Consider the following 15,709-nt stretch of genomic DNA (forward strand, 5'->3'; position numbering starts at 1 on the left):
TCCAAAATGGCGGAATGGGATATTACATTGGGATAGCTCAGATCCAAAATGGCGCCACTGGGCTTGGCGCCGGCCATCGTGTGACCTCAAATGGCGCGCTTTGGGACAGGGTCCTCCCAATGGCCAAACTCTCCTAATAAACGGCTCTGCCTTCACCCCTCCTCCTGACTGTACACACAGCTCTTAGGGTAGCCAGCCCTTCGCGGAGCTAACATGGTTTTGTTCTGCGCTCGTGATGCGAAGAGCTCTATAGCCCTCAGCTTGGGTGTAAAGTACATGTGACTGCTTTGTCTTCCAGGTGCAGAGTAAGTACAGCTGCGTGTTTCCATCGGGTGTTCTTCGTGCGGACAACTTTTATTACTTCCAGGTCTTCAAAGAAAATGTTTTTGCTAGCGCTTGCAGCTTGCGGCCTTGTCGTTCTGGCGCTAGGCATCGCTGTCGCCACCGGTGAATATACTGCTTCTGCTTAAACATAGAGGTATTGTGGGCTATCCCGTGTAGTCATTGCGGAACAACACTGATGCGTAGCCGCAACAAGACCGTGATGTTGGGGTTTTCGATAAGCGTAAGGGTCGCACGTCGACACCCTATACGTCTTGCGAGTGGGATACCGAACGCCTTTCGGAGATTCAGTAAAATGGACGCCTTCCCATTTCGACTATGGCGACATGGTGGCACCTACGAGCGATTCTCATCCATGTTAGAAGAGGAATCTCCGTATCAGGCCGCCGAATGTAGTTTGGCCACGTATACATCACAAATGAGGAATAAATCATCTACCGCCAAGCGCCTGCATTGAATTCGTGAGGCCGCCCAAAACAGCTTGTGCATCTGGCGTGGCCGCCGTCACGGGGATGGTTCGGAAAGGCGGCCCCATATCACGCTTAGGGAGTCGGTTAGCCCGTAAGCTTTGGCTGACAGCGATAACGCCGTGGCATACGTTGTGCCTATAAGGTTGCAAAGCTCTGCCTGCTACCTGGTTAAAGCCGGCTTAACAGATTAGCACAAATCCGAAAACAAATTGGGGGGGGAATTTTTTTCGTTGTACGCAATGTGCACAATGTCCATTGCCCTGTCAATGCTGAGAAAAGCACTCCCTGGGTGCATTCGTTGCTTCTGTGGTTGCAATAACAGCACATACATCTTGTACAGCACCTACACCCTTTCGCCAGACGCTATGTTGACTTAGGTGGTAACTATAGAAGTTCGCCCCTTTTCACTCCCATTCTCTTAGAGTGTACAGCATTTGTGCTACCTGCTGTCGCACAAACAATTGTGTGCAGTCTGCTGGTCCTAGTGAGTCAACTAAGCATTTACCAGCACCAGGTGTAGAGAGTGTCTTTCGTGAATCGCGTGAGGCGCTTTCTCCGGCTGCCTGCCGCGGCGTATGGAGGCTCGTGATAGCGCCATCTATAGAGCCCCAAGCAGAGTAGCGACGCTTGGCCTTTACAATATCGCTTCGTTACAGGTGCTTTGCAGTCCAGTTCGAATGATGGAGAGATTGATGGGGACCTAGCTGACACGACCTTCGATTCAAATTACGACAACGTTCCGTCCAACCCTCCAACGACGACCACTACGACGACGACCACTACGACAACGACAACCACTACGACAACGACAACTACAACGACGACGACCACTACGACAACGACAACGACGACGACGACGACGACGACAACAAAGCCTCCCCGTATACTTGACGCAGGTGATAACTGGATGCTGTTTCTACAATCGTTTCTAACTTGCAGTTCCGGAGAAGCCCATCGCTTGTGTTGGGTACTGGACAGACAAAGCAATCTTTCCACCGGATGGCCTTTGCAACATCCTGTTATTTACGCAATGGTCGCCTTTCCCAACTTCCGAATCACTGTTTGCACAGTATCGTGGATTTACTCGGAGCAGTTATTGGACGAAACACGGGATAGACATAGAGGCATCGTAAGTAGCTGGCGCTTTCGTAATCAGTTTTTTAAAAGCCGTTTGGTCAGATGTGTTTGCCCTGCCTTGTACTCTACTGCCTCTGCTGGAGACTCTCACCTTCGGAAAGCAAAAGAAGCCCACAAAAAGGGCTAGTGGTTACGTTAAACGCAACAAGGGCAAAGCAAGGGAGACCAGAAACACACATGCACACACAACAGGACTGCGTACTACTCGCAAGCTGAAAGAACGACATCACCAGCAGTGCTGTAATCAGGGCATCACCTCTTCCCCTATACTTGCCAGGGGCGGCGGAAGGGAGGCGGCTACTGTAGACAGGGGGATTTGTGAAAGGGGGCGCAAAATTCCCATGGGCGTGAGGTGCCAAAGGTTGTCTCAGGTGCCGCATGCGAATACAATGCCATAAACATTTCTTTTCTGAATCGATCGTATTGCCAGCATAGTCAAGGCTTTGTCGATTGATGCGGTATAACTCACGAAGACATGACATGGAAAGTCTTCACATGCGGCGCATACAATTCCAGGCCCCCTCTGGTTCTCACTCGCGGCGACCGCCTTCGGAAAAGCCGCCACAGAGAAGACAGACCCAAGAAAGTGTCGCCGGCACGGGCGGTCAAACTGAGGGCAGGGGACCCGGCCATGAACCGGCAGTGGGGGTCGGAAGGGAGGGGCGTCGTTTGGGATCCCCCTGAGTTAAGGACGTTGCCCCCCGCCGCTGCTCTTGTATAGGTATAGGTCTTGTATAGGTCTTGCATAGGTATAGGTCTTGTAGAGGTAGAGGTCTTGTAGAGGTAGAGGTCTTGTAGAGGTAGAGGTCTTGTAGAGGTAGAGGTCTTGTAGAGGTAGAGGTCTTGTAGAGGTAGAGGTCTTGTAGAGGTAGAGGTCTTGTAGAGGTAGAGGTCTTGTAGAGGTAGAGGTCTTGTAGAGGTAGAGGTCTTGTAGAGGTAGAGGTCTTGTAGAGGTAGAGGTCTTGTAGAGGCGTAGGTCTTGTAGAGGCGTAGGTCTTGTAGAGGCGTAGGTCTTGTAGAGGCGTAGGTCTTGTAGAGGCGTAGGTCTTGTAGAGGCGTAGGTCTTGTAGAGGCGTAGGTCTTGTAGAGGCGTAGGTCTTGTAGAGGCGTAGGTCTTGTAGAGGTATAGGGTCTTGTAGAGGTATAGGGTCTTGTAGAGGTATAGGGTCTTGTAGAGGTATAGGGTCTTGTAGAGGTATAGGTCTTGTACAGGCATAGGCTCTTGTAGGTATGGGCTCATGAATTTCTCTATTTGACTTTTAACTGTGGCTTCTATCGCTGCCTGGTCGAACGAAGGTGCACACCCACAAGGTTCGCGTGGCACAGGGTAGGTGACCTGATGGTCTGGAGCACTTAACGTGCATCAGCGTGTTCCCCCAAGTCTCGTGTCGGCGCACCTGCCGCAACACGACGGCCCCAACTTTGTTGGGGCCTTTATCTCTTTCGTTGATTACCGGCGGGGACACAGGCGACCTATCTTTTTCGGGGGTCGTATACTAACCGCTGGCACTGGTACTTTTTTTTTTCGTTTTTTATTGTAAAGCTATGACCGCGTTCCAACACACTCTCTAATAGGAGCTGGTGACGTGGCAAAGTTGTACCACGTGACCAATCTGGTAGGCGATCTTCGAGTTGGTTACGGAACGGGCGCGGGTACAATCCTCGACATGGGGACAGCAGACAACGGTGACATTCGGGCATCGGTACATCAGAACCACTAGCCTCCGCTTCGCATGTGACCGTGTTCATCTGCGTGAGTTCGTAAAGCATTTTAACCCGTGAATTTATTTACGGCGCATTGCCAGAAACGGTAGCGCTGTTCTGGTCCGCAGCTAGCTCTAAAGCGCATTGAAGCAGCTTTCAACCTTCACATATGTAACAAGCTGATACGTGTTGTATCATGTTGTCCTTCATGCAGCCGAGACTAGCAGCAGCAAAAGCAGGTGACTATGCATCTATACGCAGACGACAGCTCTGACGTCACTACTCTTAGCTACCATCATCTGATAGGAAGTAGCGCGAGCCGATCCGCTACCCTCGTATAACCGTCCCTCTAAACTGCTGGTGACGTCGATAAACAAAAAGTGGTTGTGTGTGTGTTTCTAGTCGCTCTGTCCCTTGCTTAGCCCCTTGCTGCGTTTCACACCTTTAGCACGAAAAGGGAACCCAAACCCCAAAGAATCTCGGACGAAGTCTACTCATGTGTTGTGGAGTCAGGTCAGGCGAGCTATTCCTACTGGCTTCCAGAGGACTACCGAGAATAGACCTCTCCCTGTTTGTAAACAAATGACGTAGTAGTGTTCGACAGCGCCACCAATTTGGTAGAGTTGAACTAGGCTCGAAGCTAGAGGCGAACAAGGACACGCCCGAAAGCCACGGTCTTCAGGGAACTACGATGGTCCCTGAAAGGGACGCGACCTTCTGTCCTACTTTTCTTTCAATCGGAGGAAGCGAACAAGCGTCCATTCGTAGAACACAACCCTCCCCTTCTGGTTTTGGTTTCAGTCTGCCTACCAACGTCATGATGTTTCGCGAGTAGAGGTTTATAGTCAGCTAGCGACGGGATCTGCTCACTCCTCCCCTGATGCGAGGGCGACGGGCGACAACAGCAAAAAGAAAGAGGGCCTCACTATTGGCCGACTGATATGACGTAGAACACTCAAGGCGACGGAAGCAACTTTCTGAGCAGCAAGATTGAAAGCTCCTGGTCTCCCGGGATTGAGCTCTTACTCATTGTGCATTTGTATCGCAGGGCTTCTCATTCTGCTCATTTTTAGTGCTCGTAACACAAAGCAGCAACAACAAATAAAACACGAAGCCATGTGACTGAACCTGAATGTAGGGCCCGGGAATGTTTAGAAATTGTATTGTATATATGCGATCCGAGATGTCTACAGATATGTAGAAATACTGTCTGTGTTCGTCGTTCTTTATTGCCAATTGGGACGTATACTATACCATCACGTGTGCACACTCGGGTATTACTAGCTGGTCATTGCAGTATGCCACCATGACCACACTCGGGTTTTCAAAGGTGGACACACACGTAAAGTATTTAAAGGATTTAAGCCTTTAGCAAGAAATTTTTATTAAAAAAGCTATGAGAGCTATATGTTTTTGCAGTTCCACAGCCAGGTGGACGTCCTTTCGTTGTATGTGCAACAACAACGTGACTAATTGCCTAAAATTTGCGAGATAGCAGATTGAGAGACTACCCTAGTTGCAAGCCATTTGATGTTTCACAAATCCTGAAACACGCACGCGCGTTAAATATCCATTCCCGAATTTTGATATGCAAGTCAGCCGAAACTGCAACCACGGCGACCGGGAACGCGTGGAATACAGAGCTCATTTCACGTCAGGGGGCCACGTGATTTGGAGCGATGTCCTGATCCCCCTCAATTTCTGTTGTTACATAGAACATCAATAGACAAGTTCTGCCTTCACCCCACTCCACCAAAAAAAGAAATCATGAATCCGCGTCTGTAGCACGCAGTAAAAGTTCTCCAGCACTACTCTATTTGTTTTTCAGCAATGCTGCCATCGCATACCAACAGCTAAATTCCCCAAGCGGTAAGGAGGCGATGCGGACGTACTGGATGGATAAGATAACAGTGTACTCCACATTTGACTTGGACCTGAGAACGTCCACAACTAGCGCGCAGATCAGCAATATCATCAATCTACTGAAGGTACGTTCGTATACCACGACACTCCAGGTTTCCGCTCGCATATCCTTTGACACACGAACGATACGATGGTAAAATGTAGGTGACATTTCCTTGAGATTGAGAAGTACGAGACAACGAAGTGAACAGCGTAGAAGAGCGAGGTCTATAGGACCACAAAAAATTCAAATCTCTCGAGAAGCTAATGCAAATAACTAATATTTTCATCCTGCCTCTGCTATATCTCGTTGTGCCGAACGTACGAAGCAGCAGAACATTTTTTTCTCCGGCGCTTTCCTTCGCACTGCTTTCACATAACCGAACCAGCACTTGCACATAAGAGGCCCCTGTTATCTTATCTGGGCGGTGGGTTTCCGGGATTCCACTGGTAGATCCAGGTTTCATCTCATCAGCGTTCATCACGACAACGTTCCACTCGAGTTTGGTCCATTTCAGGTGTCAATTTCTTGGGCACCAAATGCGAACCCACTTCGGATGCACCCTTACGAACCCAGTATTAATGCAGAGTTCCGTAGCAACCTTAAGTACCGTCACACGGATATTGGCAATACTCCTTCACATGCCCACTCTGCCCACCAAGTTCTGAGAATTCCATATGACTGTATGTAGTCCCTCACTTTCAGAGAAGGGGGGGGGGGGTGTCGAAACGCGTAATGGGAGGGGGGTGGGGGGTGAATATTAACCTAATGCTTGGTTGCCCAACCCTCCTGGATCCGAATGGTCCCTTCATGCGCTCATGAATACTTGTCGGCCCCACTCTGCCCTCTTTCGACGAAAATTCCACGACTGCGTGATGTTTTGATGCTGTCTTTCGCTTCTGCGATTGCCACCTAGTTACCTTCAGCGTTGCGCGACCGCAGATCGAATGACTACAAGGACGACGCAATATACATGCTGCAACATTACAATATCGTCAGTATTGTACCATACCTGCGCTGTAAGAGCGTATAGTGATCAGAGATGTAGCTTGTTGATAATGTGCGCATGCCTGTGAAACATGGCTGCAAAACGGCACGCGCAGAATAAACGGGGATTTGTCGCCATCTGGTCACCGAAGCGTGCACTTCCGTCCTTGGGGATCGTGGGCTCAGTAGAACGCTACATGGCCTAGCGACGCTTATAAGGAATGGAATCTTGAACGAACGGCTAAAGGGAATAGCAGCGGTTTTATACAACGCCTGAGGCGCTGACTGGTTTCTCGCTGCGACGATGCTTCGCTGTGGTCTGAATGGATCGTACACTTCGAGTACTACAGGTACGCGTCAGGCCTCGGCAAACGCAGCGGCAAAGCCAGGCCTGCACGCTCTTACATACACCATGGGTACAGAAGCAAGGGCGATTTTCAACACCTTCGAACGGGAAGAAGACAACAAGGACTAAAACAGCGTGAAAATGAAGTTCGCAGAGCTCTTCCTGCAAGCGGCGAATCTATAGTCTATATGAAAACGCATGCTTCCACTTTGGATGATTTGGATTTTTGGGATGATTTGGATCCAAACTTTGGATGATTCGCGACCGCTTCCTCATTGGGCTGCAAGGTCCGAGAGTTTACAACTGGACGCAACAGTGATTTTGGCTACAGAACTGAACCTTGCGCGTCAGAGACTGTGCGTGTCCAACGTGCTCCGTCGAGGGAAAGCAACCCAGCTAGGGATGTGGTTGCCATTGCAAAGCTGATACAGAAGAGGCTTTCTGGAAAGCCTGAGCCTGCCAGTACGCCCAAGGACCGTCGGCAGGACCAGCAGAATTCGAAGAAGCGGTGGACCACCACACAAGAGGTCCGCCTGCAAGGCAAAGAACTCAAGACATGTTCAACATCCGGCGCAACTCTACACTGGACACTGGACTACGGAGCGTACCCTTCTTGTTTGGGCTCGCAAGCCATGTAGAATACTACGATACTAAACTTACGGAACATCCCACGTTTGGGCCAATTCCAGCTCACGAACGCTCTGCCCTGAACTCTTTCTGGGCACCGTATGACTTCGGTCTTCACGCGAGGCGGCTCATCATCATTTAGAGTTGTTGCCACTTTTTTGACAGATATGCAGCAATACTGGAATAATATGACGTTCTCAAGCGCCAATCTCTGCAGCAACATATTTTTCAGTTCCCTTTAGCTCCTCGAATTTCAGTTCTTGCTGCTAGGTCTGGAAAAGTTCGTTTCTTTTTCAGAGAATCTCTTCGCTTCAAGAAGAATTCAGGGGATACAGACAAGACTATGGGTACATTTTGTTCGGCGCCGCGCCCCTGTTCGAGGGGAATACTGGCGGTACTGTTATGAACGCTTTAAAGGGCAAGTTCCAGTGGGTGATAAAGTAAGAATCCGTCCGTTGACGGCAATTTTCACTCCTTAACCCACTCCTTTACTACCCAGCGAAGCGAAACCTGATTTGGTGCTCTACCGGACAGCATTCCTAAAGGAGCTAACAGGATCAAACGCCTCCACTTGCCATGAAACCGGCCATACTGTGTGGGAAGACTCTCCTCAGGCCGACTATCAAGCGTCATTCGTAAGTATTTGTTGCACTAAAAATAGTGCCACCAAGGGAAGCAACTTCTCCGGGCCCACAGGACTCTGGGCCGCTAGTACAGACAATTGCTCACAAAAAAAAAACAAAGCGCTGAGGCTGGACAATTGCTCGCCTCTCTCACTGCGTTTTTATGTGATGCGATTTTATTTCGCTATATGGCGCTCATATGATCGACCTTTTTTATGTTATCTGAACCTGTTTAGCTTTCTAGGGTTTCTAAGGGTTCTAGTGAATAGAGCCCGTCCACTTGCAGCGGCTTAGACGATGTTTTTTAGGGGGTTCAAGCCCCCTAAATCTTACATTTGATAGTGCATCTGAGAGAGCGAAGGATGTTTTCCTCCCCTATGTAAGCTCTCAATAAATATTTTTGCTTGTACGCGTCTGAAGCGTCTTTGTCAGGACTATACCTGCGTCATCCGGATCTTCTAAGACAAATAGAAGCCGTGAGGAGATGCACTCGCTTCCGAAGCCATTACGATGATAGAAATAAACACCGTGTCGTCCCAAAAGCAGCGCGAGCCTTTGGGAGCAGGAGTTGTCCGCTGAGAAGGTCGAGATCTCGCAAGATGGCTACGAAACAGGCGAGATGATAACATCCATAATTAAAACCCAGAGCCTGAGGGACACACTATAACGACAGGTCATTTCCTGTCCATGCCGTTTGTGTGTTCCTCAGCTTCTGCGTTTTAATTATGGATGTAAAACTCGGGAACTTTGCGGGAAGCGTTTAACCTGAGGAAGTGAAACCTTTTCATCCCTGGCGTCGGAATGGAAAACGTCGTAAGTAGCAAGAGAAGATTCAAAAAAGAATGCGAAAAGAGTGAAAGGGTATCGTACTGAGTACAGTACGAGTACAGAGCGTTGTAGAGTGTCGACCTATAAAGTCTGCGCAACCTTGACAGTAATTACCTGCCCACAAAACATGGCAGTAGTGTCTGAGCATGCGCATGTGCTTACTCGGAAAAGGTCCATTGTCCAGCATTAGTGGTTCTGTTGTGATCAATTGTCCGGCCGCAGCAGTTTTCGGTGAGTACGGGCGACACCGTGCACATGTATACTACATAGCCTGAAATTATATTTCCCCCTTGTGAAGGTTGAAGCCATCGCATTCAGAAAGCAGATCAGCTTGACGCCAAGAACGAGAGAGGCGCTAGCGTTTCACATGGGAGGTCGCTGGATGAATTTTGTAACAGACACTTTCTCGACGGCTCAGCTCAAGACACCGCTGGTGATACCGAGCAACCACATATGCGCTTTGAGTCACACAGAACCGACTCTTCGCTACGTAAGTACTGTGCATTACTTAAGCGTTAGAATGGCACTGGACACCCGTAACTGGCGTTACTCCTTGAAAGTAGTATGTGTGTAGTAGTACTGCACAATTCGGCACGGGCCCACGCCTGGTGAGACATTTAACATACCCCGAATTCCGTGAAGTCCGTGAATTCTCTTCACCGGCGGACACCTCCAAGAAACCCATCTCCACGGCGATGCAGCGGTTACAGCTGGCTAACCTTTTCAGTGACTTCCTTCTTTCATCAATTTCTTAGGCACTTGAGGCTCTGTATGTACTTGTCCTTTCAACGTGTTCCAGGCAGGGATGGGCATAACTACATTTTTCGAGTATTTTAAGTAAAAATATACTTTTCATAAATACTTGAGTGAGTATTTAAATACAAAATATAAATACAGTAATACCGTAACTAGTACCATAACTACATTTTTCGAGTATTTTAAGTAAAAATATACTGTTCATAAATACTTCAGTGAGTATTTAAATACAAAATATAAATACAGTAATACCGTAACTAGTACCATAAATACTGTGAAGAAAATGTCACCTGGAATTTCAGAAATAACGATGATCACAACAGCAAATCAGCAACGAAAAATAGCATTTATTTGTTAGATTATCATGTCGTTTTTAATATTAGAAGTTTCTCGAAAAACAGGCATCTTTTAGGTATCTTCTGTTCTGCCGTACAATCGGATTCGCAAAGAAGGACATCTCCACAAGTGCCGATGAACAAATGCTTGCATTAAATTTGACGAAGATGCTTGACAACAGTGCCATCTAAAATGGTTTTGCCGCATGCGCATGCTAGCGCAAACACGGCATAACTGCGCCCCAAATTCGCCCTTCTTCACGAAAGGTCAAATGAAAGGCAACTAGGCCAAAGTATTTACAAGAATAAATACCCGAAAATTTGTATTTAAATATAACTATAAATACATTTTTCTAGTCTGTATTTAGGTACAAAATATAGATACACGTATAAATACATTTTACTCGCGACGAACGATCTCAGTGCGCTCAGTTCAGTTCGAGGTGTTCGTTCCTAGGTCCTTTTTTTGGGACCAATACTGTAGCGGTACTGCCGCAATACGCTGCTTGTGACCAATCTTTAGGCAGTCGGATTAGCACAGCAATGTTATCTAGCAGGTTATGTATCGAGTGAGAGTAGTCAGACACCAGAGGCCACCCGTGCATATACATCCAAGATCCGAGCCGTATACTAAAAGGGAGTCTGGCCATTGGGAGGAGTCACAAAGAGGCTAGACTTGTCAATCAGAGATCCGCGCCGCTAATTGGTTTGCATTTTACCATGGGAGTCGCCATGACAGCTTACTCCCACCCAAAATGGCAACGAAAACAAGCACGGCGAAGAGGGAATTTCGTGACAAAACTATTTCAACTATGCGGCTTTTACGCCGCAGATGTACATCCTTATACAAGTTTCTCGGAAATCAGTTTCAACTGGGGCTCCCCCAACTGTATCTAACCTATTAGGCCTAGCGAACACGGCAGATCACAACGAAATCGTAACGAAAACGGCACTGTGCTGTACAATCTGGAATTTATTTACTGCATCTTATGGATATAAACATTACTGTTCCAACTATGTATTCGTGTACCGACGACGGTGTGTACCAGCAGGTGGTTCTCCCGGCAGCTGTACGACAGACGCAGATGACAATTCCCGACGTGCCTTGCGCAGCCTAGGTGGCATTCATCAAATTAGCACCAAAAATCCACGTGTTTTGCAGGTCGCGAGAGGTATATCCCATCCTGTCCACATGGCACCCAAAATGGCGCTGCCCATGTTGGATATGGGGACAAATAGTGAGGATAGGATAGTACTCTACATTTCAAGACGTCACTGTTCAAAAAGCTGAAAAAGCGGGCGGAGCTTCAGGTAATGGCATGGCCCATTAATGGCCAGGCTCCCTTATAATGTAGGGCTCTGTCCAAGATAGGAAGCATGCGCCCTCATATGCCTTTCTCCTTATTTTTCTTTAAAAATAGCTCTGCTTAGATCCCCAGGACGGGAACCCGAAGAGGTTCACCGATTATCATTGCCGTGACATATCACAGGACGTCGTGGACCACAAGAGAGTGTTACGGCTAATGCGTTTTCAGATATACTGGGTGCTTGCCATTGACACAAACCTCACAATGAGGATTAAGGTACGTAACCTCAGTTTGCTTGACTGCAGCAAGGGTAGCGATGGATCCCAGCAGGATGTTAAAAATGTGCCCCCCAACGCAGCCGTAACCATGACCGTGGGCACCGTCACGAAGGGGGACAATGTAGTTGCTGCAGGGTTGCGGAGTTGGAATGATTCCGGAATCATTCCAGATTAGGCGGAGCCCGAAATGGAATTGGAATGGAATGGCGGAAACTGTCCTAGGAATGGGAATGGAATGGTCTGGGTGCGCAGGTGGAAGTTTTGGTTTCATCGTGCTGGTTTTTGCCCTCGCACCCTTTGCACCGCACCAGCACCCGGTCAAGAGTGCAATAACCTTGTATTTGTGCTTCTTCCGTGTGCTTACTGGCACTTGCCAGTATGGTTACCGGTCCTTTTTCTTTTATTGAGGGCATTAACGGAATGGAATTGGGTTGCCAAGCCATTCCAGGAGTGGGGACTGACCATACCTTTTCATTCCGAGGAATTGAAAGGAATGGAATTGTCGCACATCTCCATTCCTCTGAATGGAATTGGAACGGCCCCATTCCGTAACCCTGCTGGAAACAATCCGAAGTGCGCCCACGCGCATGACACCGGTTTGTGTTGGGCGATTTCACGCCGAATAGGTCAGGGCAAAGCCAAAGCCTAGTTCATAGCAGAGTAACGCATTACATCGGGGGTAACGAGTAATGGTATTTTGACCGAGAAATACGTCATGGCATCTGTGTTCGGTCTCAAATCGAATCCACACGTGAAATGAAATTCGCGTTGAAAGTGATTTGATATATTCGAATAAATTTAACAGGCACCTGTGGAATGGTTAAGGAACAGAGGCGTTGAAACATCTACTTCAGTGTGGCTCCATGAGTATACCGGGTGTTTCAGTTAAATCCCCGGGCTAAATAATTCGCGAACAGGTGCACCAATCGACGAACTTTCTTTTTTACGAGTATCTGTCCGATACCACCTACAAGCTGCGCACCGTGTGAATGAGTGGCAGGCGCTCATTATTCAAATGAGTTTCGTAAAAAGCAACTTCTAAAGCAGGGCGCTGTCGACATTAAAATTGGTACTACCCCTTTTGGGACCTTCGGTGGACGCCTTTTAGAGAAAAATCTGCCACCGAAGCGGGACATTTGTTGCAGTAATTAATTGGTTTCGATTTAGCTATTTTTGTCGCGGCTGGTCGCAGTGAAGAGCAAAAGGACGCTCTTCCATTCCCTTATCCACCAATGAATTATGTCCTTACATCAATGAATTACACCAATGAATTACGTCCTTTTGCGCTTCACCGCGACCAGCCCGGACAAAATATGTAAACCGAAACCAATTAATTGAAGCAACAAATGACCCACTTCGGTGGCAGATTTTTCTCTAGAAGGTGTCCACCGAAGGTCCCAAAAGGGGTAGTACCCATTTTAATGTCGACGGCGCCCTGCTTTAGAAGTTGTTTTTTACGAAACTCATTTGAATTTTTATTTAAATAATGAGCGCCTGCCACTCATTCACACGGTGCGCAGCTTATAGGTATCGCACGGATACTTGTAAAAAAGAAAGTTCGTCGATCGGTGCACCCGTTCGCGAATTATTTAGCCCGGGGATTTAACTGAAACACCCGGTATACTGCCGCAAACAGAAACAAATGTATTGCAGGACGAATCTTGTGCTGCGGGAAACGGCGTGTTTCCTTTTTAATTCCGTGCCAGCGCCGCGAAGCAACTGTAGCTATGAGCGGCGTACAGACGTGGACACGCGAGGACAGCAGGAAGGAGTGGGGGACAGGGGGGGGGTTAGTATGCGTCCTGGGCCGACTTCAGGGGGAACTGTGCCGACATTCGTCTGGAAAGTCTTCGGAAAACCCAGGGAAAACCTCAGACAGCACAGCCGGTGTGGGGATTCGAACCCGTGTCAACTCCCAGTCTCGGCATGGAAAGCGATCGTCCTAACCACAATGCCACGGGAGCTGGTGCCGTGTCTTGGTACGGTATACACCTGCCGCGGGATACATTTCTTGCTGCGCTATTATGTAGGAACTAATCGAAAGAACTGTATGAAATAAAGAGGTGGGAGAACAACACTGCAGAAATTGGTGAGGAGTTGGAGGGATAAGATTGGGCCTATCGCCGTAAATTCACGTAAGTAGCGTGCAAAACAGTTGTTCGAAAAGACGTGATTCAATCAGGATCCCTACCCAGGCAGCACAATGTACCGAAAGTCGAGTGCAATAGGGGTGGACGGTATGTGTCTTATCAATGTTCTTTAGTTGCAAGAGCGTGTTCAAGGCCTTCCACCTACCCGTCCACCCCTATTGCACTCGACTTTCAGTACATTGTGCAGCTTGGGTAAGCAAAAACGTGACTCAGTTCAAATTCAAATTCCTCAGCAAAAGTGATTCAATCCAAATGCTGCTCATAATGAAGCCCCAAATCAAATCTGCCAGCCTCGTTTATGCATTTAAATCCGGGTTTGCATAAATCAGATAGTGCCAGTGAACCTTGCAAAGTCAACAATTAAAAATTGTGAGTCACAGGTGCGAAGATAACACTTTCGATATAACATAGCATGTGAGTAACAGCCCGCTACCGGTAGGGTGTCGCACCGAGGAGAAAGTCCACCGCTCTCGCGTTCCGTACACATGCATACCAATACACATTTCATTTTTCCAGATGTGCAAGGCAAGAAAGCAAGGATTTCAGGGCGGCTACGTCATGTTCGGTTTGCAGTATATTATCGCTCACGGCGATTTAGAAGCGAACCTCTGCGATGACCCCTACAGTGAAGGCTACAGGGATATTCACCACGTCAAGGACTATCTGAATGACAATTTCAATGCGTGCCCATCATTGCAGAATTGGAGAAAACGTCCCGGAGACTGCTGAATTCCGGCTCTGACCGGCTCTGACATTCATTTTTGACATGCTTCACACGCGAAGAAATCGAGTACGTGCCCGCTCACAACATGCGCTTGCTAGAGAATGATAAAATTAATTCCCTCTTGTCTCTAGTCTAGTCTAGTCTCTGCTCTCCATTCATTTAGCAATGGGAATAAACTGAAGTACTGAAGTTCAGATCTTTCAATACGAAAGACTCTGGTGTTGTCTGCAAAGGATTTTCAGCCAAACGTTCAGGCGTAGGAAGGACGTCCTAATAATTGGACGCTAGCTATGCCACGAACGAGTATTTATTCTAAGATTACTACTTGCACGACGAATGGCATCTATGATGAAACATGGAAGTCACTGAAAAGGTTAGCCACCTGTAGGAGTCGAACCCACATCTTCTGGACAGCTGGCTAACCTTTTCAGTGACTTCCATCTTTCATCGTTAGTTTCTTAGGCAATGTGAGGCTTTGTATGTATTTATCCCTTGTATGGTGCTCCAGCCTCAGAACATCAGTTGTCTCGTGCATCTATGAATGGCATCTATGAATAAATAACGACCTTTTGCCCCTTCAGACCACTCTGCAAGGTTAAACAGTGTCCACTGCACGTGTTGCCACGGAGGAGCTTTTGTGTGCATGAATGATGGCCCTTCGCAGTAATCATGGCTGTTTAACCCTTAACTAGCCTCCTTTGTAAACCGCATAAAGGCAGTGTATCGCCCTCACATTGCCGTGTCCTACATACCTCGTTGAAGAGTATTCCTGCTGTTTGGAGGCGACGAAAGCACACATTTCCGATGCGAAGGGAAGCCCCCCTCCCTGTCCTACAGACAGCCCCGCGATGTGAACAAGAGCGCAGACCCCTTGTGGAACGGTACCGTACGATCTTTTGATCGTGCGTATCTTGTGCTTATCTTGCGAGGGGCGGATACATGAAACGCCTCACTAAACAGCTTCCATCGCATGACCCTTCAATGCAGAACGTGCCGAGAGGAATGCATGATTATAGCCGCCGGCATCGTATAGAAAGAGAACGCAGGCATGGCTTATCGCGTGCGGTTTCTCCTGAGATCACGCCTTGCCCCTTACCCATTTCAGGAACTCACTTTTTCTTACCATTACTCTGTGGGCTGGGCTTGAGACTTCCTTTGGTCGGACGGACAGCAATTGGGCTGAAAAAGTCGT

General features: G+C 48.0%; 2 protein-coding genes across 2 annotated transcripts in view; one reads left to right on the top strand and one right to left on the bottom strand.

Annotated features, from left to right (window-relative positions):
- Positions 1-15,328, bottom strand: part of LOC135387593 (membrane metallo-endopeptidase-like 1) — a 132,204-nt gene extending 116,876 nt beyond the window's left edge. Inside the window, exon 1 of the mRNA XM_064616711.1 lies at positions 15,270-15,328. The gene's annotated coding sequence lies outside the window, so the exon portion shown is untranslated. The remainder of the gene's footprint in view (positions 1-15,269) is intronic.
- LOC135389042 (uncharacterized) lies at positions 319-14,652 on the top strand. The gene is made up of 9 exons (XM_064618985.1): positions 319-447; positions 1,469-1,693; positions 1,752-1,941; positions 5,482-5,641; positions 7,814-7,956; positions 8,016-8,151; positions 9,266-9,457; positions 11,480-11,641; positions 14,310-14,652. The coding sequence occupies exons 1-9, from the start codon at positions 381-383 to the stop codon at positions 14,520-14,522; spliced, it is 1,488 nt and encodes a 495-aa protein (XP_064475055.1). The 5' UTR covers positions 319-380; the 3' UTR covers positions 14,523-14,652.
- Positions 15,329-15,709: the final 381 nt, after the last annotated feature.

The sequence above is a fragment of the Ornithodoros turicata genome, chromosome 3 (assembly GCF_037126465.1).
Source record: "Ornithodoros turicata isolate Travis chromosome 3, ASM3712646v1, whole genome shotgun sequence".
Classification (NCBI taxonomy): domain Eukaryota; kingdom Metazoa; phylum Arthropoda; class Arachnida; order Ixodida; family Argasidae; genus Ornithodoros; species Ornithodoros turicata.

Coding starts and splice junctions, on each gene's coding strand:
- LOC135389042 (XM_064618985.1), top strand. CDS start 381: ATGTTTTTGCTAGCGCTTGCAGCTTGCGGCCTTGTCGTTCTGGCGCTA. Junction 5,642..7,813: donor ATATCATCAATCTACTGAAG/GTACGTTCGTAT, acceptor TTTCTTTTTCAG/AGAATCTCTTCGCTTCAAGA. Junction 9,458..11,479: donor CAGAACCGACTCTTCGCTAC/GTAAGTACTGTG, acceptor CTTTAAAAATAG/CTCTGCTTAGATCCCCAGGA.